This window comes from Botrytis byssoidea (genome assembly GCF_014898295.1).
Source record: "Botrytis byssoidea strain MUCL 94 chromosome Unknown BBYS_017, whole genome shotgun sequence".
NCBI classification, from domain to species: domain Eukaryota; kingdom Fungi; phylum Ascomycota; class Leotiomycetes; order Helotiales; family Sclerotiniaceae; genus Botrytis; species Botrytis byssoidea.
Genome location: NW_024065858.1, coordinates 894,573 through 921,743, shown reverse-complemented (window position 1 = coordinate 921,743; position 27,171 = coordinate 894,573). Strand labels below are relative to the sequence as shown.

The 27,171-nt window shown below is 43.6% G+C and overlaps 6 protein-coding genes across 6 annotated transcripts; 1 reads left to right on the top strand and 5 right to left on the bottom strand.

Annotated features, from left to right (window-relative positions):
* Positions 1–304: 304 nt before the first annotated feature.
* On the bottom strand, positions 305–708 carry EAE97_008339 (uncharacterized protein; the record flags this gene model as incomplete). Its single annotated transcript, XM_038878853.1, has 2 exons — positions 305–583; positions 637–708. 2 exons carry the CDS (start codon positions 706–708, stop codon positions 305–307), a joined length of 351 nt encoding a protein of 116 aa, XP_038730533.1.
* Positions 709–6,361: 5,653 nt separating this feature from the next.
* On the bottom strand, positions 6,362–10,590 carry EAE97_008338 (uncharacterized protein; the record flags this gene model as incomplete). The annotated part of the gene is made up of 3 exons (XM_038878852.1): positions 6,362–6,482; positions 6,534–8,081; positions 8,144–10,590. The coding sequence occupies 3 exons, from the start codon at positions 10,588–10,590 to the stop codon at positions 6,362–6,364; spliced, it is 4,116 nt and encodes a 1,371-aa protein (XP_038730532.1).
* A 2,673-nt stretch (positions 10,591–13,263) lies between these two features.
* EAE97_008337 (uncharacterized protein) lies at positions 13,264–14,510 on the bottom strand (the record flags this gene model as incomplete). Its single annotated transcript, XM_038878851.1, has 5 exons — positions 13,264–13,290; positions 13,339–13,418; positions 13,467–14,245; positions 14,296–14,401; positions 14,468–14,510. The coding sequence occupies 5 exons, from the start codon at positions 14,508–14,510 to the stop codon at positions 13,264–13,266; spliced, it is 1,035 nt and encodes a 344-aa protein (XP_038730531.1).
* Positions 14,511–15,072: 562 nt separating this feature from the next.
* EAE97_008336 (uncharacterized protein) lies at positions 15,073–17,171 on the bottom strand (the record flags this gene model as incomplete). Its single annotated transcript, XM_038878850.1, has 3 exons — positions 15,073–16,890; positions 16,940–17,020; positions 17,073–17,171. 3 exons carry the CDS (start codon positions 17,169–17,171, stop codon positions 15,073–15,075), a joined length of 1,998 nt encoding a protein of 665 aa, XP_038730530.1.
* A 6,643-nt stretch (positions 17,172–23,814) lies between these two features.
* Positions 23,815–24,726, top strand: EAE97_008335 (uncharacterized protein; the record flags this gene model as incomplete). The annotated part of the gene is made up of 2 exons (XM_038878849.1): positions 23,815–23,847; positions 24,025–24,726. 2 exons carry the CDS (start codon positions 23,815–23,817, stop codon positions 24,724–24,726), a joined length of 735 nt encoding a protein of 244 aa, XP_038730529.1.
* Positions 24,727–24,926: 200 nt separating this feature from the next.
* On the bottom strand, positions 24,927–25,589 carry EAE97_008334 (uncharacterized protein; the record flags this gene model as incomplete). The annotated part of the gene is made up of 2 exons (XM_038878848.1): positions 24,927–25,361; positions 25,434–25,589. 2 exons carry the CDS (start codon positions 25,587–25,589, stop codon positions 24,927–24,929), a joined length of 591 nt encoding a protein of 196 aa, XP_038730528.1.
* Between the last annotated feature and the right edge of the window lie 1,582 nt (positions 25,590–27,171).

Genomic DNA, 27,171 nt, shown 5'->3' with positions numbered 1-27,171 from the left:
ATGCAGGTACAGATACTTTATGTGGATTGTACCTGCTTGTTCATGTACGTTTTGTTTATGTCAAGTCGGAGGCTTGATGCTATTGAGCGTCTTTCTCTTCCATCCATTACTCTGCTTCAAATCCTTTGAATATTCACTAGCTTCCTCGATCACAACCTCAACCGATAGCTTCCGCGCGCATATCGAAAGCAAAGACCTTCCCACCATTGCCCCTCAAAGTTCAAAACTGCAACTCTGTGAATTTCCCAAATCTTCGAAGACCTCCAACTGCCCGTCTATACTTGCGCTCACGCACCAAAAAGTGTCATTCCTTACAGATTTCCATTTTAGTACTCCATCTCTTGCCGCATCTACCTCGTCGACCCCTCAAATCTTCATCCCTAGAACCTTGGTTCATGCTATAGGGCACAATCTTGAACAACTTTCTTCGGCCGAATCCCCCGTCGTGCTTATCAACTACTCCAAAATATCCTACCTTGCGAATATGGGAGGGATCAAGCTTCTTCGGCTCTATTGCATCCTCTGCTTCTCCATCTTCAAATTGCTTGCGGCCTATCTGCGGCCCGCACTTCGATTGCACAAGCTAGAGTGCAAAAGACATGACCCTTTTCCCATTACCTCCACCCTAAAATTTACCACTTCCCCCACCATTTTTCCATGGTGGCCACTGCCATTTCCCATCAAGCTGTCAGCTTTCCTAGGAAACATCTTGCCTTGTAAAGTCCTTGAGGGATCATGCTTGCTCAACTTTTCATTCAGATATCCTTCGACCGCGCTCTTCCCAATTGAAATTACACATCAAGTACGTTTACACAACAGTTCAGGATTTTAGATCACGAGCGTGTACGAGGTCCTTGATCTTCCCGAGCCTGCAGCTGTCCACCACTCTACCCATCTTTCAATCTTCCGCTCACCTAACCTAGAGAACCACTGCTTTGCGAAAAATATCTGAAGGATCATGCCTGTTTCTTCGTTCGTGTGTCCATATTTTCATACACATCTCCACCACAGAACGAGCTCACCAAAGAACAGATCGCAAATTTGACTTTCGCTTCTGGCGGACTCTAATTCCACGAATGCGCCACTCGCTCTAAAGATCATTCTGCGAAAAGGTTCTTCCCTGATTACTGCACACCTTGTGATGCGAAGCTGCGAATCCCGATATTTACACTTTAATGATCTTCAATATACCCTCTGACTACGTATGACAAGTGAAATTTCATCAATTAGAGTTTTTTAGACCGGGGAAACACAATCTAGGTCTGTTTTATTGTTTGGTAGGTATTGATAATGACATATTTACGACGAATACTCAAATGAGGGAGTATCAAGCGAAATTTTCAGTGAGCACCGAATGCCGAATGTGACGAGATGCAGAAGAATTGTCATTACTCTGAAAAGAATTAGTGTCAACGTTCGATTGACGTGAATGCCGAGCCAAGTTTCGGAGGAATGAATGATTAAATTGATGTCAATTTCTAGATCGGTGATTGGTTTCAATGTGGAATAGAATGAGCTCCTTCATTGAGGACCTTGTTGCCAAGGTATATTTGCACATAATATTCATTATACGACTACTCGTACGATTACTTCAAAATTCTTCAAAGATCTCCATGATCGCATCGCATGAAGATGAAAAATCTTGTGTAACCTCATCCCAACTTCACCCCTCGATAATCCTACATCTACTCTTCCGCTACAAACTCTTCCCTGTAGATGGATGGGTTCTTCTCCCATGAACCTAGCGGCACTTCTCATTCCGCTACGGAGTACGAGCTTTCCAAGTTCCCACCATAATAATCAGAGCCACCCCCACCCTATTCAGCAAACATCCTAAATCTCTCCGAGAAACTAATGCAGTTAATTTACAAAAAACTTTAATGGTGATTAATCATTAAAACCAGTCAAACTATTCGAGCATTCGTCAATTACCCGAATCATATTTTTCGAGGATACTGGAGGGAGAGAGACGGTTTTGAGTCAGTGAACCTTTAGTTTCACAGTCAGCTGTTTGCTAGAAAAGGCGTTCCTGGAGAAGGCTTGGGTTTGGTTAGATATTGGGCTGCCACGTTTTGAATCTCTGTGATGCGGCTGCAGCGCATATGTATTATGTGCAGAGTAGAAAGAAAGAAAAGAAGAAGTCCAGGTATGTACCGGCATGCATGCACTCCAAACTGCACTCCAAGAAACGCAAGAAAAAAGGAAATATATACTCACTTGCATCGTTTGACATTTAGGTCAGTCATGCAAAACCTATTACACAAGCGGCAAGACCACCTGTGTCAAGACGCGTACAGACCTCATACTAATCCTCCGTAATAATGTGATATCTCTCTTCTTGTCACTCTTGTATCACAACCTGATAGTCTATCAGCCCGTCCGTTTGTGCGAAGTACATCAATGATTCACGGGTCTGTACATCAGGACTCTTGGCACCCCGGAATGTCCCTAGTTTTCGTGTAACATTACCCAAGTCAGGTTCAGCTCCGACTTCCGATTCTTAATATACGGGAAAGATGTTTTGCTTTTGTGCATGAAGCTCCGATCAGGTGATCGTCCTAGTCGAGAAAGATATTTAGGTACGAAAATAAGTGTGTTGTGTTCTGAAATGAAACATATGTAGGTGTGGAGGTGGAGGAGAGGGATGGGGCGGGACGGGAAACTTAAAAACCTTAGGTTCTTGATCTGTTCGCGAGTACATCTACCCGACCAGGCCAGATATGGACATGTTCATTGATTGATTCATTCGTTGACGAACAAGTTCCTTCTTAGCATATACACTAACCTTACTTTTTCAGCTTTTATCTCCAATCTAAAACGCATTCCTCCTGCACGCACCTTGCTGAACCACGCAGTCGGTAACCTTTCAGCCATACAATTTGCTTCATTCAGCACGCTATCACTGTGCCGCAATCACGCATATTTCACGTTATACTATACCATATCGTACCTAAAGAGCCAATATTTCCATCTGACTAGTATGCTAAAATAGCCATGGCTTGTACGAGGTGAGCTGCCTTGCGGCTGCCCGACAACATGGCACCTTGCATCTCATGTGCCAATCAATGCGTCCATCCCAAGTGCCAATCAATGCGTCCATCCCAAGTACGCATCGCATGTGCGCATGCGTTTCAAATCACATATTTATCCACGTGGGTAGCAGACTACATGCTTATGTTTATGCTTACCCTCCAAGGGTTTCTGTCCAATCTAAAGGTAATTTACCGATCTTTCGGAATATTTGGTCAGATCCCACTACTTTCCGTTTGCGTTGTTACTCCTTTCCGATACCGCTATTTTGGCGTGGCATTCATTAGTTTCAGGATTGAGTATATCTATTCTTATAATGACATATCATTAAACGTTGAAGATGGGGGCGACAAAGCGATAGGTGGTGTGAGAAACGCTGGGGCGTACTTAGCGTCGCTGAACTAGTGTTCATCATCGTATCCTCGCCAGTACAATTCATTCGTTTTATTATTCGTCGCAATGTCACTTAGTATTCTTGCTAGAGATTATTTGGTTGCCTTGGTCCCGCTTTATAGTGCTATATCACATGGCGAAGTGGCTTGCTCGGCTGCTCACCAGCTATCTCCATATATGCACGAGTCATAATGCCGGTCGGGATCTCCGTGTTTATCGGGAGCTTGCTTATTTATATGTGATGACTGGGCCGAAGGACGAAAGGAAATTGCTTATCTGAGTAGATGTGCGACTACAGGATGAAAGAACGAGCCGTGGGCTCTATGATCTGACGACATCGCTCAGAGCGTCTGATAAAAAGTGGGCAATCAGGGGTCTAATAAGTCTTAGGTGAATGAGTAGTATCATGGCTGAGCTTCTTGGAGAACTTGAGTGGAAACGGTGCGGGGTCACCGGGTACGTTTTTTGGTACCTGATTACGTACAGATTGTTTGATGTGTTGACCGACATTCTCTACATTCGTGCGGGTGAATGAGAAGGAGAAGAGAAGACCGAGATTTCGGTACAACGACGAGCGATTACTGGCTTAATACGACTGTTCAGTAGCCATTTTGTCTACAACAACGACTCATGAATGAGCTTCAGAGAATCAGAAACACGAAATGATCGCAAAGATCGCATTGATTGTCTGAGTATTCTAGCTCTTCACAATTTACAACTGCGCAAGCTTTGAGTCCTTCTGAATGGTCTTCTAGGCTCCCAAGGAAGAGAAGTTGCCATGTTTTGATATCGATACTACTATCGTATATGACTGATTCATTCACTGCCTTTCTCATTACTGTCATGAACTTCAGCCTCACCATTCGCATTTTCATCTCCGGAATTAGTAGTATAGACTGCTTTACTAGTACGCGATCAGAAAAATGAACGTCATGGAGCGTCACACAAATAAGCTTTCATGGTTAATATCGCTGACATGATTCATTATCATCTAGTTCCTTTTTTTTAATTGCTCATTATCACTTCACTAGAACTGAGTTAAACCTTTTGCTCAGCGACGTCGCGTAGTATCGGCGGGTGACAATGTCCAACCTCGGGTCAGGATGATCAGGTGGATATTGCCACTCCAATTCAACGGCAATGATCTTCTTCGCATTGAATCTTCCATGAGCTCTACGCAGAAGTTTATTTCTTATCAGGGAATACTCCAGACCAGTTTTGCCATTGTTCTAAGTGTTCTTCGATGCAGTAGAGCCTCTCAAGGATCGCAGAATAGACATGACAGTGGTGTGAAGCTCACGTGAAGAAGTCTGCAAATCGACGGTTTCGTTGATCTTACTCCTCTTGAAAATCAGGCTGATGAGATTTGTGTCCAAAAGAAATGTGGTTATATGGACATGTACGCTGGAGAGGTATGAGAAAAAAGAGAAGTTTATATAACCCTTTCTCATGAACTCGCTTGAGTTTGATAGAAGGTCTTAGAAACAAGTTCATTGAACCAGATCCGCTTGTGAAATTCGGCTAATGGATTAGGAGCAATCGTTATGCGAAAGAAAAGGCTAGTGTTTATGTTCTTCAACTTGAACTACGATGCTAATCAGTAATTCGGCCATCATTTCATCTAGTCTGACTGTGATCTTACTAGTGTCTACTTCGATACTGTTGTCGTACTATTTTTGAACCGAGAATTTCGCTTCACAGCCATTCGGAGTGAGGCCAAATGCAGTATTGAGCCATGTAGAACTTTTCATATACATGTGGCCTATGTATTATATACACCTGGATACATACAGCCGATGCACTATATACATGTGTGTATTTAGCTTTTGTATAAATAATATCATGTCAACAGCTTGTAGTAACAAGAAAGATCAACTCTTTTGTGAAGTGCAACTATTAAGCAGCAGGGAGAAAAGAAACCCATGTCATTATGCATCGATATTTCGAAGGTCTCTATTCCATTTTTACTGAACCTCAGGTTGATCAATGAAAATGATGTTTCCCATCGACTTCTTGATTCAACTCATTCATATGAGAGGTCCCGTGCTCTTTTCCGGACTAATATTCAGTCATTTACTGTTGTGGCTCATAACCATAAAGTAAAGCACATTCACATCTCTTGATTGAAATCAATAAATGCAGCTTTTCTTGTCACCTTCAAATAAATAATTCATTATGAAGGAATTCGAAGCTACTCTACTCGAGAAGGAAAATCTAGGCTCTTCTGGTATGAACATTGGCACAAAGAGGTAAGTTCATTCAGTCATAACTTTTCCACGAAAAAATAGTCTGTGAGAAATCTTTCGCCGGAAGGAAGATCAAAGAATTAGAAAGCGAGCTTTCGATATGCGTATATATGTACAGAATAATCCCTATTGAGATATTGAGATCATCAAGCTAATTCGATTTTTCCCCACAGGTCTTTAGTATTATGGAACATGTCATGTGGTCCATACAATTGGATTACATCATTAATTTCACCACCACTTTGAGCCATTACCATTTCGAAAGAAAACATCACGATTCACAACCACGGATTTCTATGGCACTAATTTATCAAATCACTTGTGCATTTCAATTGAGGAGATGACCTCGGGAATCAAAATTGGTATTCATTCATTTAGTATTAATATCAGCCATCCACAAGCCACAATTTATGTGTTACTTGGTACATGTTCCAGACGACAAGTTCTTCTGACCAAAACAACCAAACACCAGTAACAACCAGGGGTATAAAATTCAACATAAATTCCAAACACCTGCAAAAACCTTGGGTTTCTAATATTCTAACCAAAAGCCTATTACCAAAAGAAACAATCGACTAACTATACCGACATTCGCCTTCTATACCCTTCAAAACCCGGAAACCCTCTCTTCTGCAGTACTATCTCTTGCTAACAAATAATCCGTTCCCAATCCATATCACTGCCCCTCTAGCTCAGCGCGGTGGCGCAGGATCCGAACGCTGCCCATTGAATCGATAACCTTGAGGCGGACCATAGTAAGGTGGCCGAGAATTTTGAGCTGCACCATGCTGTTGGCGGGCTCCCTGAGGATGACTTTACATGGGAGCTGGGTACATGCTGCCTTGAGGATGGTTCTGCATGAACCTTTGGGGATCGCCACCCATGTTTCGGCTGTGTGCTGGTCTTGGTATTTGTGAGCCAAGAGTATTGGCTGGGTGATGTCCGGGAGCATGTAAACTGGCACTACCAAGCATCGGCTGCTGAGCGGCAGTGTATCTTCCTGCGGTGTTGTTCATTGCAGGTTGTGGAAAGCTCCTCTGGTTGCCTCGAGGAACTCTGCTTGGTGCATCTTGACCCTGAATCCTGGGTTTTCTCCGACGGTCATCGATTGCTGGCGGATAAATTCCAGTACCAAAATCACCAGCAATACCATAAGCTGGAATTTGAGCGTTGGTGCCGGTATGGTTGTTGCGACCTCCATTCACATTTGGCTGGATGCCGCTGTGGTTGTAACCACTGTTCTGGACGCTGACCGGTAGTCGTGATTGGGCGTACAGATTTTCCCGGTCTTGGTTTGCCAAAGACACATGACTAGGCTGGCTAATCACCGGAGGCTGTCTCATATTGCCCAGCGATTGACCACTATTATTGGCCAATCCACGGACGTCCCTACTCATCGGCAACTGTTGGGCGCGACCAAAAATCCTCAATGGCTGAACAGCGTTACCATTCCCCACAAATCTAGGACGATTTGCGTTGTTGCTAGGAGTGGGACGGAACAGTAATGGACCTTGCTGACCACAACTGCTCCCCATGCTGTTGACAGGACCAGAATTAGGTCCGGGACGATCCTGTCGCATTCCTAAGCGATCTTGTGCTCTGATCTGTTGCTGGGTGCGATTGACAGCAACTGTTGGTGGGTTCATTCTACCCATTCTGCCAACACCAGAAGTTGGATGTTGCTGACCGGTTGCAATTTTAGCCTGGGCTTGATGATGCATTTGGCTATAAACAGGATGGAGGCTTACATCTTGTCCCACCAAAACGCCCACCAGACCGCCTTTCATCAAGCCATTGACATTGGGATGTATGACCCCACGATCATTGCACAGCTTTCTTAACTCAGGCACTCGAAACTTCAGGTATTCAGACTGTCTCTCCGAGACGTAGTCTTGAAACTGTTTAGCCATAGATTGGATGCTCACTGGCGCGATAGTCTGGCTCGATGGCGCGGCGTTTCTCGGTCGCTTGGCAGTTGGTTCCATTTCCTGCTCCGCGGATTCAAGTCTCTCCCACTGCTCCGGCACCATCTTTCTCTTGGCAGACTGTGCCACTGGCTGATGGATGTGCATAGCCGGAGCTTGACCCATGTTCTTAGGATGTGGCGCTTGAGGAATCCCGTGACTGGGAGGAAGGTGCGGTACGTCAGCCAATCCTTGTGGATTACTAGGCTGAGTCGGACGTATCTGCGAACTACGCTCTCCATTTTGTTCACCAGACGACTGAGCCATTAGCATTGGCTCCTGAGCGAGTCTCAATCGCTTTGCCTCTGGTTCCGTGTCGGATTCCTCCGATTCCGAGATTTCACCGCGTTCTTGTCTCTTCCTCCGTAAGCTCTCTTTGAAAGCTTCGGGTCGTTTGTGTGCATTCGGCTTTGGCTCGAATAATTTTTCGCCATTTGCAGCACGAATTCTAGAAAGTTTCAGTTAGCAATGAATTCATCTAAAATTAGAATGCTGTTTGGGGGAACTCACCGATTCAGATGTTGGACCTGGGTCCAGGTGCAGATGATCGATTTCCGGATGGTCGGTCTCTGAGGGGGAATTCCTCCCCTGGCAACTATTGCCGTGTCTGCTGCCCGCTCGTTCTGGATGGCGACCTCGAAGCACCCACGTGTTAATTCTTGCGGGAAGATTTGCCTGAACTCGCCGTATGTCATTAAGACTCGAGGATTGCTATACTCAGCACGTTCGTGGCTGAGACGCTTGGTGGGACGACTGTCATTCAGTCCCAAGGAATGGCTGCCTCCGATGTCTGCAGGGGTGGCTTGAATCATGTTATCGCCTAGACCATACGCGTTTTCTTGTTCGTAGTTACCAGTCTGCATTTGCTGAATAGCGGGCTGGAAGCTTTGAACACCGGTCTGTTCCATGGTGTAGGGAGACTGATGTACGAATGTGTCAGTGCCTTGCACATTAGGCAACTGTACTGGATGGACACTGCAGCTTCTGGCCAATGGGTCTTGTCCGTACAGCGAATAATCCCCCACTGTGGGAGGAGGAAGAAGAACCCCATACTGGGGAGCGACAGGTGGTGCGATACCCAGGGCCGCGGAACTATGCGACTGATATGCCTGCAGTTCTGGAGTGGGTACTGCATTGTCCATAACCGGTGGAAAGTTCAGTTCGCCGGGAGAATTCAAGAATTGGTCATCGCCATATGTGAATTCCATATCATTGCCAGAGGCAAGGATCTGGAAGTTCTCGAAAGTACGAGTAGAGTTTTGACCATTATTGAAAGTCGGATTTTGACTCTCTTGAATGCTATCCTCAGCCATGTTATCCCCAGCATCCGAAGTTAGGTCAATGGCACCGACTATTTCAGCATTTGACTGGACTGTAACCTGCGATTGAGGATTGGTTATCTCATCAGTCTGCTCCGCAGACTCCTGCTCATCGTCAACGGGTATCGGGTTTTGCACCGAGTTATTTGGCTTCCGATATCTGCTTCCAGCGACAGGTTTGCCAAAATTGGTGTATTTGCCAAAAGCCCATCGAGGCAAATGCGTCACTTTCTCAGCGGCATTTTCAGCTCCAGAGGATGAGCTTGGTGCAGTGTCTGGCAATTTCGAGGGAGCTGGTCCAGAGAGTTGGGTAAGGACTTTGCCTGCTTGTCCCCTACCCTTAGGTTGGCTCATATCTGATCTCGGGATTCTGCTGGCTCTGACTCTGCGGCGTCTAGTTGAGGCTTCATCCTCTTGGCCGTCAGTCGGTTCTGGAGCCGATGTGTCGACTCCGCTCTGCTGTGCAACTGGCGCAGGAGATGGACTTGGTAAGTGGAGCCCCTCTGTATCGGCCACTACACGAGGAGGAGCAATAGGGAGATTCAGCCCCTGTGAACTATCCACTGCATTTGGGGGCTCGGGGAGGTGCAGCCCTTGAGGATTGACAGCTGCGCGTGGAGGTTCTGGGAGGTGCAGTCCTTGAGGAGCAACCGACTTCCGAGGAGGTGCGGGGAGGTGCAATACCTGTGGATTAGCCATTGCACGTGGGGGGTCTGGAAGATGTAGGCCCTGAGATTTGGCCACCTTCCGAGAAGGTTCTGGAAGGTGAAGCCCAGTGTGCTTTGGAACGGCGGAAGCTGCAGCATTTGCACTGTCTTTCTTGAGTTCAGCCTCAAGTTCCGCCGCAAGTTCCGCCTCAAAGTCAGCTCCGAATTCAGAGCCAAACAGGTCGTCGACACTATCTGTCGAAGTGTCAAGAGGTGTCTTATCACCTGTTGCCGATTCATTCTCTGGGGGCTGAGGGCCATCACCGAGTTCAGAACCATCAAAGTCACCAAACAGGGAATCATCGTCATTCTCTGTGTTGACATTGTCTAGATCTGAGCCTGAAGTAATCGGCGCAGAAGTAGCACTTTCACCACTTTGTGGTGTATTAGCCAAAAGTTCAGGGGAGCTGTTGGTTTCTTGTGCCGCAGCCTTTGGTTGATTTCCCTCGTTAGTCTCGGTAACTTCTATGTCGTCAGAAGTGCTGCCGCCGAAAAGAGGATCATCATCAGGGATGTTCAAGTCTTCTTCCAGTTGAAGTTCAGGCTCGGCAGATGCTGTTATGGGTTGCTCGGTGGTATTTTCGTTTTCGGAATTGGTGGGAACATCTTCTTCTTGTCTAGCTGACTGCGTAGACTCTTCGGAAGAGCGTTCATCAACTGTCGGAGGCGCAACAATTTCATTCATGTAGAAATCTGCCTGGATTGGATCCCATTCCCAGGTGCTGGCAGGAGGAGAGTGTGTTTCAATTCCCTCTTCATTGAGGAAATCGTCCCAGGTGAAGGGCCCATTCGCGTCGTAGGATGACTCTTCTAGCGAGTCTACAGGAGCGGAAACAGTCGGATTCTCATTGGATAAGAATGTGGATGGATCTTCGCCTAAGTAGCTGGCGAGTTGAGATTCCATGTCATCAAGAAAATCTGGGTAAGACATCTTGATACTTTTGGTAAGGACTTGCTGTGATTGAGCAAGTTAATTGAAGTTAAGTTGAAAGTTAATGAGTAAAGAAGACTCTTAGATACTCGAAAAGCTGTTTTGGAGTTTGAAATGTGATGAAGAGTTACTACTGGAACTTCTTGATACTGCTTCTCAAGGTTGGTAGAATACTGTAAAGAACTTTCTAATGATTTTTCGAAAAGCTGGGTCTCAACAAATCTTTAAGAATGAATGGAAGTTTAGAGGAAGTACGCTAGCAGAATCAAAACATATTGTCTACGGCTTCATATTGAACCTCCTTCATTAGGGGGTATTGCCATGGTAATAATACTGCAGTCATTTAAGAAACGGTTCTCACAAAGGCATTGTGGCCATTGTTCTACGCGGGTGCTCCTCGGTCACAGGAAGATGGCCGTATGAGCGCATGTTATGGACAGTATCTGTCGTTGAGCATATTGCAGAGTTTAAGGTACGGTGTGCCAATGGCTACTGTTCCTATTGTCCAATGGGCGGTATCTCAAATGTTGTTGATTAGCACAAATTGTTCAGCGTCAATAAGGTTATGGACTTGGGGTGGGCCCGTACTGAGTTGATATTCAAACCGAGCCTTCATTGAACTGGAGGGGATGCATAAGTTATCGCGCCAAATATAACAGGTTGTTCAGTGAAGAAAGCCCTTACGCCAGAATGATTGAGTGCATCAGAAACCAAATTCTCGAACTTGTTGCATGTACCTACTCCGAGGAGTCGACCATGGGAAAGGAGAGTTTTGAGTGTATTAGCTGTTTTATAATCAACTAAATCTGAATACCTGCGTATGTAAGTTTCCTTTCAAGCATGTCAGAATTTTTCTCTGTTTATATATACAATCATATGTAATTGAGCTTCGCTTCTGATAATTTCCACGTAATCCAAAAGGCTGTAGAAAGAGTTACTAAGATATTTGGGCCGTCTCAAATCACTAAATTGGTGCACACTAGCTTTCGTGCCAATAGAAGAATCAAAACATATTCCTGCGTATACTTGTATAGACCATATCAATACAGTAACAACATGAACTGCCTCATGATTATCTGAAAGAAACGTTTGTGGCTCGCTGCTTCTCCTCTTTTCGTATATAAAGAGAAATGTCAGGGACCAATCCTTTTATTGATTCTTATGTAACATGTTGCACAGCTTATTCCTCATCTTTGACTCTTTGACTGATTGGCTGGAAATGAGACAATGAGAGTGAGAGACTGCTAGAAGATTAGTTTTCGAGAGCTCCTTGCTAAGGGAACTCGGCTAATTGTATACGATAGGATTGAACTGAGTGGTTCTCCATTTGCGTCTCATCTCAGATCATTAAAAATGCTTTTCGGGCACCTATCGTACCCCTGTCCCTTAAGGTTTTTTTGCCAAAAAGTAACTTCGTATACTGATAAATCGATAGAACATAAACATATGAGTCTATAATGTGAATCTGATTTGATGGGTGCTCGTGCATATCTGAGGGGTTACCACAGACCGATAAGATCCTGGCTTGATAGAATTCTCTACAGCGGTCTCGACTTCTTTTACTGCATTCTCTATACATTAATACCAAATTTTGTGTCTATTATAAAAGAGGCTAAGATTCAATCACAGACGCTCTTTTATTGTGAATTTACTCGTTTGCGGAACCGCAATCAATAAGGTCGCCCGTCTCGGAATATATAATGTTCCAGGCTTTTAAGCGAGATAGCCGAATAACCCACAATTCGATGGGCAGGAAAAAAGGAGAGAGCGACAATAGACCACCTAGAAGATCTAATGCATTATAATATCCAAGAGCGACCTAATATGAGAGTTTGTCCGCCTTAAATAGGGTGGGAATCTGCCTTGGTTTGATAGTGAATTCTGCATGACAGCCACGCAAGCTCTTCTAGCAAACAACACACGAGTCATTCATACACAATAGTATTGTACTAACAAATATTCCTCGTTACAGATCAATTGCTGTTAATATTGAAAGCTCTCGCTATCGATGGAATGAGCGGAGTGTGATGCCTATTTCTTCAAAAGGCTTGAGAGAAGTTAGAATGCAGACTACTTGCAAATATCCCGACGTCATTCTCACATGGAAAGCACAATTTTTCGAAAATGTCCGTAAGAGGAAAGATGCTGAGTTTTTAAAGAGGTTGGTTGGTATATAGATATAGATGAGAAGAGCGTATAACATTCACAAATTCAAGAATTTGTGCTCGACATTTTTCTGCTTTTTGATGATATCATTAAAACAACGGAATCTGACAGGCTATGAAATCGGATGTCTTCGATGGATACATTAGATACACTTTGGCTGTATCTGGAACAACATTTTAGGGTTGGTTCGTGGGAAAGAAAGTGAAAGAGTTCTTGTGAGCTGGCACAAAGAAGTGGAAGGAGAAGTTGGCGGGATGCGAGAGACGGCCGCATGTCTGATGTAAACCGGGATACTTTAACAAGGTGCGTGGGAGTGAAATTTCAAATTCAAACATGTAATATACCGATACAAATATACTAAGACTGGAATTGTATTGATATTCATGTAGCTATACTCTGTAGAATTCAATCATACAATCTTCTTGCTATACAAATTTTCAATGCAAAATGTGGTATTAACCCAAACGCCACCGCTAAAATAATAATTTTTAAGCTCTTGTTAGTGCTTTATGCACTGAAAGAGGAAATATAGTACTAGCAAGCGTTAGCAGTGTCAGTGATCGTGGAGACTGTTAGCCATACCGTTAGGACAGATTCATCTCCGGCATCGTCATAATTATCGAGGTAAACGTATAAGATCAATGCATGGTCATTGACGAAGCCTATAGTTATCAGCATTAATCATCGACATAGAGATATTCAATACTCACATGCAATTACTCTTCCACCAAGCCTTCCAACACTAAGTACCTTTCCCCAATCTCTTCCATCTATTCTAACGGTTGACCAAGCATCTGGACCGGCAGCTTTAAGTCTTGTAGCTGGATGATTTTGAATTTCATCATCACCATCTTCCAATTGTCTTGGATCCAATTCCGGATTGTTAAGACCTGTCCAAACGCTTGAGATATTCAATGCATCGGTAGCAATACTCAACCTTAGACTTCCATGCATATTCGCACTCAATTCCAACTTAGGTATGTTCCCTCCACTTACTCCCCTAGTTCCGCCAGATCCAGTGGCCATTGCGAGTTTTGTAAACCGTTCCGAGATAGCTTTCAGTTGTATCAAAGAAGGTAACATAATATGCGCGTCTGGATCCCTAACTCTTGGTTCATGGATTCCTTCGACACTGTCCGCCGTCAAGATACGTATCGGTATATCTTGAGTAACAATAGCTTCTCTGTCTCTTCTTATGTTCGCATCGAGACTTTCTTCCCGGAAACCTTCTGCAAATGGGTCTGCTTGTGCACCTTCGCCACCAAGAAAGCTGGCACTCTTTCCATGCATCATTGTATTGGTAATAACTGTAAGGGACAAGACTGGCATGCCATCTCGTTTTGTAAGTCGTATCGAAGCAGAAGACGCGTTAATTGCAGATTTCAGAGCGCGATGGAGGGGTGGGAGGGGTAATTCTAAATTGATTGTATTATCTGGAGCGGCGGATTGAATTGTGTAGTCTTCAAAGATGGAATCGATCGCGAGAGACCTGCTCAAGGTCAGAATTATAAACCGGACTATTAATGAGGCAATACTTACGCCCAAACTTGAGTTCCTGTCTCAGGAATGATTGTGAATCGTACTCCATTATCGTCAAGACGCACCCAAGCTACTTTGCCAAGTGATGACAATGATGCTGTAAGTTCTAAAGTTCCGTAAGCTACTAAACTTCTCTGAAGTCCCTGAAGTGAATTTGAGACATTTGACTTACTACTGAACGTTTGAATATTCCTAACAGAAGTCTTGAACCGCATTCTGAATATTGGAAGGTCGTTGTTGCCTTCATCATTTTTGGAAGCTTGGAGCTTGGAGCTTCGATTAGGAAAGCCCGGATAAGAAATTTGCTTACTAATCATCTCAACCACATTCTGGTGGTTACTCGTTCGCGTGCATGCTTCTTCCCTCCTACAACTTTCACTCGTTTTACATCGATCAACAGGGAGCCACAACTCTTTAAAAAGCATTTTTATTTATCTTGTGAAACAACTTACAATCAGACCATAGTTGAAATCAAAAATGAGCATCAAGTAATGGTCGGCTGAGTAAATAGTCGACGTTGACTTCAATTTCTTGATATGTTCGCTATCTAACTAAATTTTCGGATACCATGTTTCCTTCGCCATCACACCGTTTAGATAGATGACAAAGTGGAAGTCGAGGAAGATCCCAACTATAAAGACTCGCCAACTACTATTCGAGTATCGTTTACCTATTCGCCAATTTCATAACCATGAACCTTTCCAGATACCGTGGTATCTTCAATCCTCCCACGTTTCCCACACATCTACCCACCAATTCCTTCATGATCTGCCCCGCTTACATCTGTCCGCTCTCCGATCTTGACTCTGCCCAGATTCTGTTGCCAGGTTCGGAGCTTGCAATACCAGGAGAGGACAACCTATTGCCATTTGGGACGAATTGTCTGGCCTCAAACCAACGGCGACCCGCGTTGGCAATTGGCGTCGACGTGCGCGAAACAGAGCCAGAAGATGGTCCAGATCTACCTTGGATGGTGTAGCCGACATACTTCAACTCATGGGAAGATGATGTTCTGGCCATGGGACCGACTACACCAAGAGTAGAGAATGAAAGGCCAGGGGAGCTTCTAGCTGTTGAGTTTAGATTGTTGTTGTGTGGTGATTCTGGCGAAAAAGCACTAGCACTTGGCGAGCTTCTTGCCTCGGCAATCGCGAATCCAGAATTTCCTGTCGCTAAGCGACGTAAGTCTGTACCAGATCCAGAAGTTGAGCGGCCATGGGTCAAAGGAGTGAAGGAGAGAGTGGGATCAGTCGCATGACGTCGAGGACGCATAAGTGGCGAGCCTTCATCCGTGGTAGTTCTCATTGGAGAACGGCCTGGCGTAGGTCCGAAAGGGGTTGGCGGTTGTACGTTAGGACCCAGGTACCCCTCAGAGCCTGCGGAATGTCTAGCATTCATTTGTATTCTAGGTGTTGTTGGTGGTAAAACAACACGAGGACGTGGATTTGCACGACTGTGTCCAGGCCCCATAGGAACAGCAACACCAACTTCTTGACGAGGCATTAAGTGTTGAGAACGGCCACTCACGTGGTTCTCAATTGGTTCTGGTGAATACAGAATTTGATGATTATCTGCGTAGCCATAAGCATCGGTTGCGTTGAGAGAGTATGGGTAAAAGACAGGAGCGGCGTAAGGGACTCCGTTGATGCCAACTGGGACAAAGTAGGGGTTTGCCTGTCCGCTGGTACCCATAATAAATGCATTTGGTGGCGGAGCGACAGGATAATGCTCCTCATATCCCGGGTAGACAGGACCTTGTGCGCCACTTGCCATAGAAGCATGAGCAAACTCCTCCCCGCTGTGTCCCATGTAATGCTTTTCAGCTTGGTTATAGACGGCATAAGTTGGATAAGCACGATCATCTTCGTTGAAAGTAGGGTAGGTGCGATCAGTTTCATTATAACTGCCATACATATGTCTAGCCTCTTGACGATAGCCGGAAATACTCTCGCCACGATCCTTTCCCCAAACTTGCTCATTTCCGTGATCATTCATTGGCTCATGTTCTTGCGAGGACACTTGATGATTGCCATTGTCATGGTGGCGTCCGCCGCGTCCAACATTACGAAAGGTACCGCGCCAATCACCTTTTCCATCACCACGTCCCTGTCCCTGGCCACGACCAAATTGCTCATCACGTCTTCCGCGGCGATTGAGATGCTGTGTGTAACCACTACGCTCGCCATGATGCTGGTTGCCTCTACCACGATCAGAACCTCCTCGATGGGAACTGCCACCACGCCCTGTATTACGATCTTGGCTCGGTACCAAGACACCAAATCTAGTATCAGAAGACAGGCCTGGATGTGCCTCTCCCATGACATCTGATTTGTTGGATGTCGAGTACATTGAAGGTGTATTTGCAACACTTGCATAGTAGCTTGGTACTTGATTGTAGGTCTCGCCATTTGGGTACACGTGTTGGTGGCGTTCACCGGTGTAAGGAATGGTTCGAAAGCCCTTGAAGACATCGACATCGTCACCAACAGTATCGTTATGGCGAATTCGAACCGATTGAATATCCTTAATCGTGGTATCGATTAAAAGGATTTGCTGATAGAATGGCTTGGTAGCATCAAACTCGTCAACCAAGTCCTGTAAAGTCGTTAGCTAGTGTACGAGATACATAGTGGCTTGCACACACCCAAGGGCCGAACTCCAAGCAAGTTCCATTATTGTGAGTGATAAGCGATTGTGTATCCTTCGATCCAATCCTAGTGTATTGCTGAAGGCTTGTTAGCGTTTAATCCGTTTCATTTTGCTTTGATATGGCTTACCTGAGCTCTACCCTCGGAAGGAGTAGCAGGTCTTCCTTGCACCAATAAACCCCATGAATGGTGTTGTCGCTCTTCAACGATTGGCTTGACGGTGGTCATAGCTGCGGTATTTATGAAGTAACTTGTGATATCTTCTAGTCGTTCTCTTCAGAAATCTCACTGATTAAGTTAAAGACAAGTGTTGATGGCGGGATGCGAGACTTATTGGTACGCAACTTGATTGAAATCTACTTAGCGGCAGATAATAAGAGTACTTCTTGAATGAACTTACAGTTTGAAGATTTGTGATTGTATTGGGTCTTGAAAGAATTTTTTGTAGGTTGCAAGTGAGCAAATGAAAGCAATTTAGGATGTGATTGTACGGTAGTGTGAGGCTGTGAAAATTTCATGATATGTTAGTCAATGTTCAATAATGAATCTCATCAATTCAATGGTCTTGCAGATATTAATGACAGCTGTGATATCACAGCTGCAAGGTCTTGTGATGCAATGGATTCTTGAGAAGTGATGAATGAGGAGAAAAGATTAGACTTACAGCAAGTAGATTATGGAAACAACCACTGACCACGCTAGTTGTCTCTTTTCTGTGCATAGACACTGTCAGTAATTGTCAAGATGAAACCAGAGCAAATAGCAATGATCTTGATAGCATCTTGACAGAGGAACTCGAGTGTTTAGAGGGTTTGAGATTCAGGAAAGGTTGCAAGAGGAAGAGGAGGAATACTTACAATGTCAAGCAAGAAGCAATGGAATGAAAGCAATCTAAGAGACAAAATAGCAGATAGTCGCACTATCCAACTACTTTTGCTTGCGAAGAAGTGTTAGCCAAGACGTTGATTCAAAGTAATCTTGAAGTTCTCTGGAGGTAAAATTTCAAGTCAGTGAGAAACTTGAGCTTTGAAGCCTTTCAGAAGAAAATAGAAATTAGTACTTACAAGAAGAAGTAAATAGATTGCAAGTTCTAGCAGATGTTGCCAAGTTTAATTCCACTTGCTTCTTAAGTTTGAAGTGATATTGAGAGGTCTTCCACAACCTTAGAGGTCGGAAACGTGTTGCAGGTTTAAAGTTCAATTGTTAGAAAGATCTTAGTCAAATAGAAGAAAGAAGTACTCCTGTTCTTCAGGAAGAAGAAGAAGTACAGGAGTATTGATTTGGGAAACTGTAGATGCCAATTCTGAGCAAAAATTGTTGTGTTGCTATGTCATGGAAATATTGTTGTGATTTCAAGAAAGAAGATGAAAGAAGAGTCGGGAAACATGGCGGTCAAGATAGTTGTTTAGCCATGTTTATTTCTCGGATTCTGCCGAGTGGTTAATTCACAAGCTTAAATTATATGATTGGTTACTCGAGAGGGCAGGGGAATCAGAGGCGAGGCTGGTTGTAATGAGAGGTATGAAAGAGAACCCGGCTGAAGTGAGGATGAGTATGGCAAGTGGACGAAAGACTTACAATTGACAAAACACCACAACAAAAAGCTCTTTAGGTGAGTAATTTCTGAGGGAATCTGATCTATCAAGCTTATAGTTTCCTATCAGCTAGTTGGCACAAACTTGCAATCGATTTCAGAATAAGATTATCATGGCGGCGGCGGCAACAAGAAGTCAACGTGTATTCAGCTCGCTGAGGGGAAGTAGCCTCGCTTACCCGATTCTATGATCAACAACCTCGAAGGAAGTCGCCATTTTGGAGAGACCATTGGTCCGCAGATGGAGTTATCGGTGGTGCGACAACGATACTATGTTCTGTGGCTCCTGTGTCTAGTTTGACGACGCTCATGGTGCCAGGAAGAAACAAATTGAGATGTTGCGGTTCCAGAATCTGCGGATGGGGATGAGAATGGCTGACAGATTAATAGCCCTATTCATTCCGACGCGGGCTATGTCATTGTATACGTTCATATACACACCATGAAGCTTCCGCATGCATATAACTGAAGCGCAGAAGGCCATGAGGCGACGCTAGGTTCTGGTGCAACGTTTTGAACTGTATGAAGGAGCCGACGGGAGAGGGAACGAGGTGGTGCTTTTACATCTTTACATAGAGAGAAAGAGATTTGCGATGTCGGAGGGGAACTTCTAGCACATGTGTGCTTGGCATAGCACAGACTTGTTCGTTGATGAATTCACCGAGTGGTAGTGAAGATGAGGGCTTATTCACGAATGAAGTGTTTTCACTGAAGAAAAATCTTGTGAGGCTCTTCGAGATGGGGATCAGACGGCCAGAATCAATGATGCAAGTGAAAATGGTTCATCACGGAATTTGAGACGAAGCTGTTGGTGAATGCTCCATACTCATCACAGGGGAAATTTGATGCACGTTCAAAGGCTTTGTGGACAAGTGAAAACGACAGCGAGATGGAAGAGGAAGATTCCCGAATGCGGGACTGAAGATCGGATACACTGGGAGCTTTTTTCTGCAATGTACCTAATGAAACGGCAGCTTTGGATCCATACGCAGAATTCAAGTAGAGATAACGTCCTCGGGTGATCTCAAAGCAGGTATGTCGGGCTGTGAGTGTCTACGCCGGGACGGTAATGTTGATATTCTAAGTTCAAAAATATCACGAACAAGGAAGTTCAGTCTTTAACTAAGTAGAAGCAATCATACATATCTGAATTTTAGGAGAAAATATGAGCAGCCCTAATAGTTCTCAAGCAAATACAAGCAAGTGAAGACTGTGAGCGCCAAGAGGTGGAGACATCTAAGCGAGTTAGTTGAAAAGCAAAGGCATTCATCTGGCCATCACAAATTCACTTCTATGGGAATATGAAGTCGATCTAACTGGCCCAATTGGTTTTAAAAGAGGGACTGTATATAAATAAGGGATTTGAGAATGGAAGAGATAGGGACGGAGAGATTTCAAATACGGCACACGGTCTAGAGAACACTGGCATTAGCGCGACCTGACATCCATCGACTTGCGTCTTAACTCGATTGGCGTTCAAATTTCGGGTCAAGTTTCTTCTTTTTTCTAAAACATGGTAATATATTTGACCATTTTTCCACAAAAAGTAGTGGGATGATGATGAATATGTAGTATTCAAGTGGGTATGGAGAACAGATGAATTTCTCAATTATTTCAGGATAGGTGTATAGGTAAGTTGAGAGAGATGATCAATTTGTGCAAATTATGGAGAGATTTTCGGAGAATGTATGGATTTTATTTCGACGGTGAATGTGATTGTTTTTTCTGTTTTTGGGGGCATCCTACATGTCAATTACGCGGATAGAAAATACAGCATCCAAAACAAGGGACCATGGCACAACGTAGAGGAATACCAAATGTCAGACCAGACTCACCAATGACTAAACATGAGAAAAGAAAAAAGATCAAACAGGACTAACATCCACGCGATCCGTTATCAAAACATAATGTCCCCTTCGTACCACTCGCTGCAAATCACCAGTATCACTCGCGATCTGTTCTTGCAACATTTTGCATGCTCGTCTGAGTGCTCCACGCGTGGCGTGTCTGTCTCTGAGATCTTGGCGGATTCCAAGACCTGGAGCGAAGCCACGAGGACCGAAGTCTGCGTCTGCGTCTGAGGCACTGCGTGAGACGTAGCGGATTAAAGGCATCTTGGATTTATTGAGTGGTGGGGGTTTTAGATAGGGTGTGGTGTTTGTTCCTAGGATGAATGGATGGAAGGGATGCATTAGTGGTTGCTGGTATTTATATTGGGGGTTAGGCATTGTTTTGGGTTGAGATGATAATAAATTGTTGTTGTTCAGAATTTCTAGTTGAGAAGTGGGCATTGTTTCGAAATGGAAAACAAGAAGTGGAACTGGGCTAACTGACGACTAAACTTAAGAAAAGGAAAAGGCTCGAGCAAGTCTAACTCCTGACCTATCCTTTGTCATAACATACTTCCCCTTAAACATTATTCGCATCCACGTACCGATATCTGTCAAAATCTGTCTTTGTAAAGCTGTGGATACTCGTTTGAGTCTTGCACGCAAAATCTGATTGAGTTATTGACGGCTTCCAAGACCTGGAGCTGAGCAACGAGGGCCGAAATCATAGCTTGGAAAAGGCATCTTGGATTTATTTAGTGGTGTTTATACCTGAGAATGAGTGAATGGGAGGGGAAGGTTGGCGTTGCGGTCATTTGGATCGTGGGTTAGGCAGTTTTTCGAGTTGAGAAAATAGCGAATTGCTGTTGTTCAGAATTTCCAGTTGAGTAGTGGGCATTGTTCTGAGATGAGAAATAATGCATTGTTTTTGTTCATCGTCAGGAGAAAGCATAGCCCAGAATATGATGGATGAGACAGTAACCTAAGTGATCGTAATCTACTGGGCTTAGATTTCTCTGGAGTAATAACAAGATGCAAATGATTGATAGAGGGTATCCACGGAACGCAAGCGAGAAGTCAGGGGCAACATGGCCGTTGGGGCCCCACAAGTTGACGACAAGTTGCTCAAATTATAGATTTGTAATGACATGGAATAGCATAATCAAATTTCAACGATACTGAAATCAAATTCGAAGAAGTGCGCGCAGGCCAAAAAAAACTTACAGCTTTGACAAAAGTCTCAACAACGTCAAGTGATTCATTGGCTAAAAAGCTTTTTATTGCAGAACAACAATCTCTCTCTCGAAAATATTTTCAATAGTTCGTTCAACACAATGCGCGATGCAAAATATATTGGAGCAACCAGGAAATACTTCCCACTACAAGATAAAGCATCATAGTGACTAAAGACACTCCACTCCCATTACGTACATTCTCTGGGAACTTTGGGCCTTCCAAGTACTAAGTTCGTCAAAGAGCTATTCCCCGTAGAAATGTACCCCTCAACGTATAATTTCATATTACTAAGTATGACTGCGATCAGAAGGAGTGAACATTGAAGGCTGCTAGGTTCTCAAAACCTTCCTTTCACCAAGCCTCGCGATTCCGGGTATATAATAAGATCTTCTCTAATCTCAACATGGACTCCAAAATTGACTGCAAATCTTGCCACTCAGGAATCCGACGATTTGAATATGCGTAAAAATACACTACAGACACTTCAAACAAGAAACAAAGAAAAAAATCACGGAGAACAACAAACGCCAATAAGCTAAAGTATATATACGACAAAGAAATCAAAATAGTAAGCGAGAATAACAACAGAATGGATAGCAAGGTTTATCCTAGGTCTAAATTCTTTCTTTACGTATGTACGAAGTACGAACCATGAAATAAGTCTTACCACATTTCGAGTCAGCTGAGTACCTAGGTAGGCATCCCCCTTCAACTTACAAAAGTCTAAATGAAGGCGCAGTCAATATATGACTACATGCTTCACCTCTAAATAGACACCTATTGAAATACGAGATTTCCTTCCGAATCGCATCACATCATATCATATCATATCATATTATATCGAACAAGAGAACATCTGTAAAAATCTAGATCTGCACCAGGATCCAGGAACAAAGTTTATGAGAAGGATGTCTGATGTGCCATGTCGTTGAATACCGACAATCGGAGCTAAAGTACGTACTCATTATTTACTTTGACATCTCCAGCCAGCACCCTCTTAAAAATCACAATCAAAATCCAATATACAAATCAATACACAAACCAAATACACAATAAACCCATCCTCACAGCCACCCAATCCATGTCCTCGCATCCGATGACTATACCATCCTTCTCCCCCGAGTCCGAAATAATCTCATGACCTTGCCTCCACGTGACAGTTGCACCCCACCTAACCCACCCAACTCACCCCCCTAAACGCTCACGAGGCTCTGTCGAGTCATCTACACATTTAAGCTACACCCAAATACCAAATACCCAAACATGATCAAACCTCAGACGTCAATCATCAAACACCAAACCTCAGTCTACCCACCATTCAAATCCATCATTAGATCACCGCTTTCAATGATGTATGTATGTAGATTTACATATCAAACTTCAAACTTCAATGCACTGAACAATAAGTAAATAAAATAGTAAATAAATACCCTAACCCTAAATAAATGAATAAAGCCTCAGTGCCGAACTAACTAACTAATTAACCAACTAACCAACCACCAGATAATAGATAACTACCTAGTAATTTATTATCTTCAACAAGCTAGGTATCTTTCTCGATTTATTAAAGTCTGTAGATCCATGAATATTCTGCTCCAATATTATATTTCTATTTCCATCTGCCAACTATCTCCCACACCTCATACAAACAAACAAAGCCCCATGTTCCAGAGGTTCCCTTTCCTTTCCTTAACATCAGCCCTACCATACCATACCATACCATATCACTCTCCTCTATAACCCAACCTCCCATCTTCCCTACTTCCCTACATCCCAAATTCCCTGCCCCCCTACCCAGTCCGCATACATGCATACAATATCTCATGCCTCAACATCTCAATATCTCACACAACATCTCAAAATCTCATATAATATCTCAATATGATTCACACTCACATTTACACCCACACTCACATTCACATTCATACCTACCTACTACCTACCTACTACCTCCGTACCGATATTGATCATCCGGACATATCAAACCAACCAACCTTCTTTCTTTCTTTCTTTCTTTTCTTTTCGTAAATTCGTGTTAAATTCCATTCCATTCCATGCTTAGACTAAGACTAAGACTACCTAGTATATCCATACTACAATATTCTTATTCTTATTCTTATTCTTATTCTTATTCCCATTCCTATTCTTATTCTTATTCCTATTCCTATTCCTATTCCTATTCCTCAAATCAAGTCATATCAAATCAAGAAAAATGCACTCACGAGCTACGCTCGCTGCGCCTTCAGTATGACTGTATCATACATAGTCTGACTATCCATCCGACTTCTGGCTTCTGACTTCTGACTTGTCCAAGATAATTATCTTTCACTATATGTGACGAATGATCTATTCTATTTCTCTATCTATTGTATGTATGTAATCTCTCTTATCCATGTTTTCACATCTTCTGTCCTCGGTTTAGAGCTCAGTATACTATACGCATGCACACGTCCAGCAGAACTCTTCTATGATTTCCACTGCTCATTTCCTCACATCATTATCCTCGAGCATCTTCATGTTTGTGGGTATTTTATTTACCAAGATGTTTTTTCCGCAGCCCGCATCTAGCGCATCTTCATTTCTCACCTCACATTCTGATGCTCCTGAAATCTCACCTCCTCAGCGCTGTTCAATATGTAATGAAGACATCGGTATTACGAATTGCGATGGAAAAATCGAAGCCGCGTATATACTTCCCTGTTCGCATGTTTTTGGTTCCACTTGTATATTGCGCTGGTTGGAAACCGATTCTCCGCATCAGAATTGTCCAGAATGTCGACGGAAAATGGTATATAAGGAGTGTGGACATTTGATACGGCCGTGCGAAGTCAGCAGTGCGCCGAAGAGTGTGAGAGAGGCGGATATGCCGAAAATGTGTTTGGGATGTAGAGGGCTGGAGGGAGAATTGAAGAGTGAAGTGGAGACGTTGCTGAAACGAGCTGAGGTGGAGCAAAGAGCGTTAACTGCGATGAAGATGCATTTTCCGGGGGTTTGGGGGGAGATGTGTAGGGAGACCGTGCGAACTGTGGGGAAGAGGGTGGAAGAGTCGAGGGAAGTGTTGAGGAGGGATATTGAGGAGCTGTGTCGGAAATATGAGAGTAGTGGGAAGAGGGAGCAATGGTAATTGTTTTCTTCGGAAGAGAGAGATATGCGTCAGATGTTATATATACCCCGGATCGGTCTTCTGTTTTCACATCATTCGCGGATGTTCCTTGGTTGAAAGGGAACTGGTTGTTATTTGTAATGCGAGAATCTTCTCGAGCAATAGAATAGACATTAGTTGTAGAGCAATAGAAACTCATCAAACCATCTTCCGGAATTCTATCATCGTGAAATTGTTCGACTCAGTCGTCTATCGGTTCCATCCTCTTCATCACTGCTATCGTCTTTGAAGCCTTCTTCCAAATCTCGACTTAATCTTCTGCCGTCTTCATCTCTGCCTCGTCGTGCATCTAGTGATAATGCTTCTCGTCGATTGTCATCCACATCAAATAGTTCCTCTCCATCATCATCATCAAAATCAATACTATCCTGTGCACTTATTCGGTTTCGATTAAAATCGGCTCTCCATGAACTTGGAAATATTGTTCTAACCACTGCGGCTTGTACTCGCTGTCGTAAACTTGTTGTTCGAGTTGAGATGGTATCTAAGGGTAGATATTGACCAGCTCTCGCTCGGTATCTTTTCCATAACGGAACAATGACGAATGATATTAGAAGATACAGAATGAGTGAAATGATTGCTGGTACTATCAAAGTCTGCGACGACAACGGTGTTAGCTTATGTTAGTTGGGATTGGAGAGAATGCCAGGGTAGTTTTCATTAATAACCTTTAGTAACGACCAAGTGGAACCCATATTGGAGGATGAACTTGTAGTTGGAGTATCTTCGTTTCCAGCAGCGTTAGGTGCAGGATGGGGTATATATGAAAACGGTGCTGATGTTCCCCCGTTCGAGGCTGCACGAGGTTGCCACGCGTTCGTCATACGATGGATCAATAGACGTGAGTTGACTTTGGTACTTTGGTACTTTGGTACTTGAGTACTTGAGTACTTGGGTAGTCGATTGGGATTGAAACTTGAGAGGTTAGAAGTTTGTTGGCACTTGGCGGCCCGTAAAGAGAGAGGGACTAAACCCTATGGAAATTGTAGTAATGTTCTAACACGAGAAGGGGGAGGGAGGTTCGGGAGGGTAAATGAACGGACAAGTAGGAAATCCGTTGGTTCTCCTTTCTTTTATTTCAAATGGCAGGTAGCGGTTATCATACCGTTCACGCCATGTTAGTAACAAATCAGCTTCTTTGGTTGGAAGTGTATGTGATTGAATTGATTGATGAATAACCAATAGACCATATAGGTGATATTGAGTTCAGCTTGTTCTCGACATTCATTCGTCATTCGCCAGGATTCAGAGAGATCGATACAAGGAGACAGACAACAGACACCAAAGATGCGTGGATGCGTAGATGCGTAGATAGAAACTGGGCGGGTATTCGAGCGGCAGCGAGCTATGGGGGTTTGGGGGCTTGCCTCCATGAATAGTAAAACGTGAGAGTACAGACTGCAGTTTATGACTGAGAGACAAGAGAATAAATGTGAAGCTTCATATAGTCATTCATATTCTTTTCGTATCCTTTCCAATATCCCATCCATCCATTTATGCTTCAACAGCACCGGGCACTTGCCATCTTATCTTAATAAAAGCCGTCCGAGGTTCCTTATCGTTATCGCATCCTTCTAACAATCTTCTTCAAGTCCGATATTCCGCTCCGGGCCAGCCCACCACCCCCAAAAAAGACACAAGCACACAAGCACATACGCACATACGCACATACGCACACACGCACACACGCACACCAGCAGTTCCATAGCTATCGGTCCCTAGTAGCACAAGAAATCAATAGTTCTCTAGAGGAAAGACTACTAGGTTGGTACAGGTACAGACAAATACAGGTAATTACAGACAGAGTAATAATAGGTCAGAATATTAATCTCTAGGTATCGGTACTAATAAGTATGTTATTAAACATTTCTCTGCAATCAGTCCAAACTACCTAGTACCTACCTACCTCGAGCCTACCTAGGTATCTCATAAATCATAAATCGTAAATTATAAACAATAATCTTACAATTAAACCTCCTGATAATAAACCTCTTTTGCTTTAATAAGGGGGTCTTACTTACTATCCATACATCATACATCATACATCATACTTCATATACCATACACCTTACACCATACACCACCACACATACAACAAAACCATTCATTTGGCTTGCTTGCTTGCTTGCTACCTTTTCCTTCATTCCCTTTAACGTGTCTAATCTACATACAATACAATACAATACAATACAATACAATACAATACACACAATATCTTTTTCTGCCATTCTTCAATTCTTCGATCCTTCTCTCTTTCGCTCTTTCTCCTTTCTTTCTTTCTTTGCGACCACTATTCTATTTGTTGTCATTGTTGTTGTTGTTGTTGTTGTTGTTGTTGATACCCCAACTCAATTCCCAATTTAATACCAGTACAGCACAGACAGATTATCTACAAAGTACATCCAT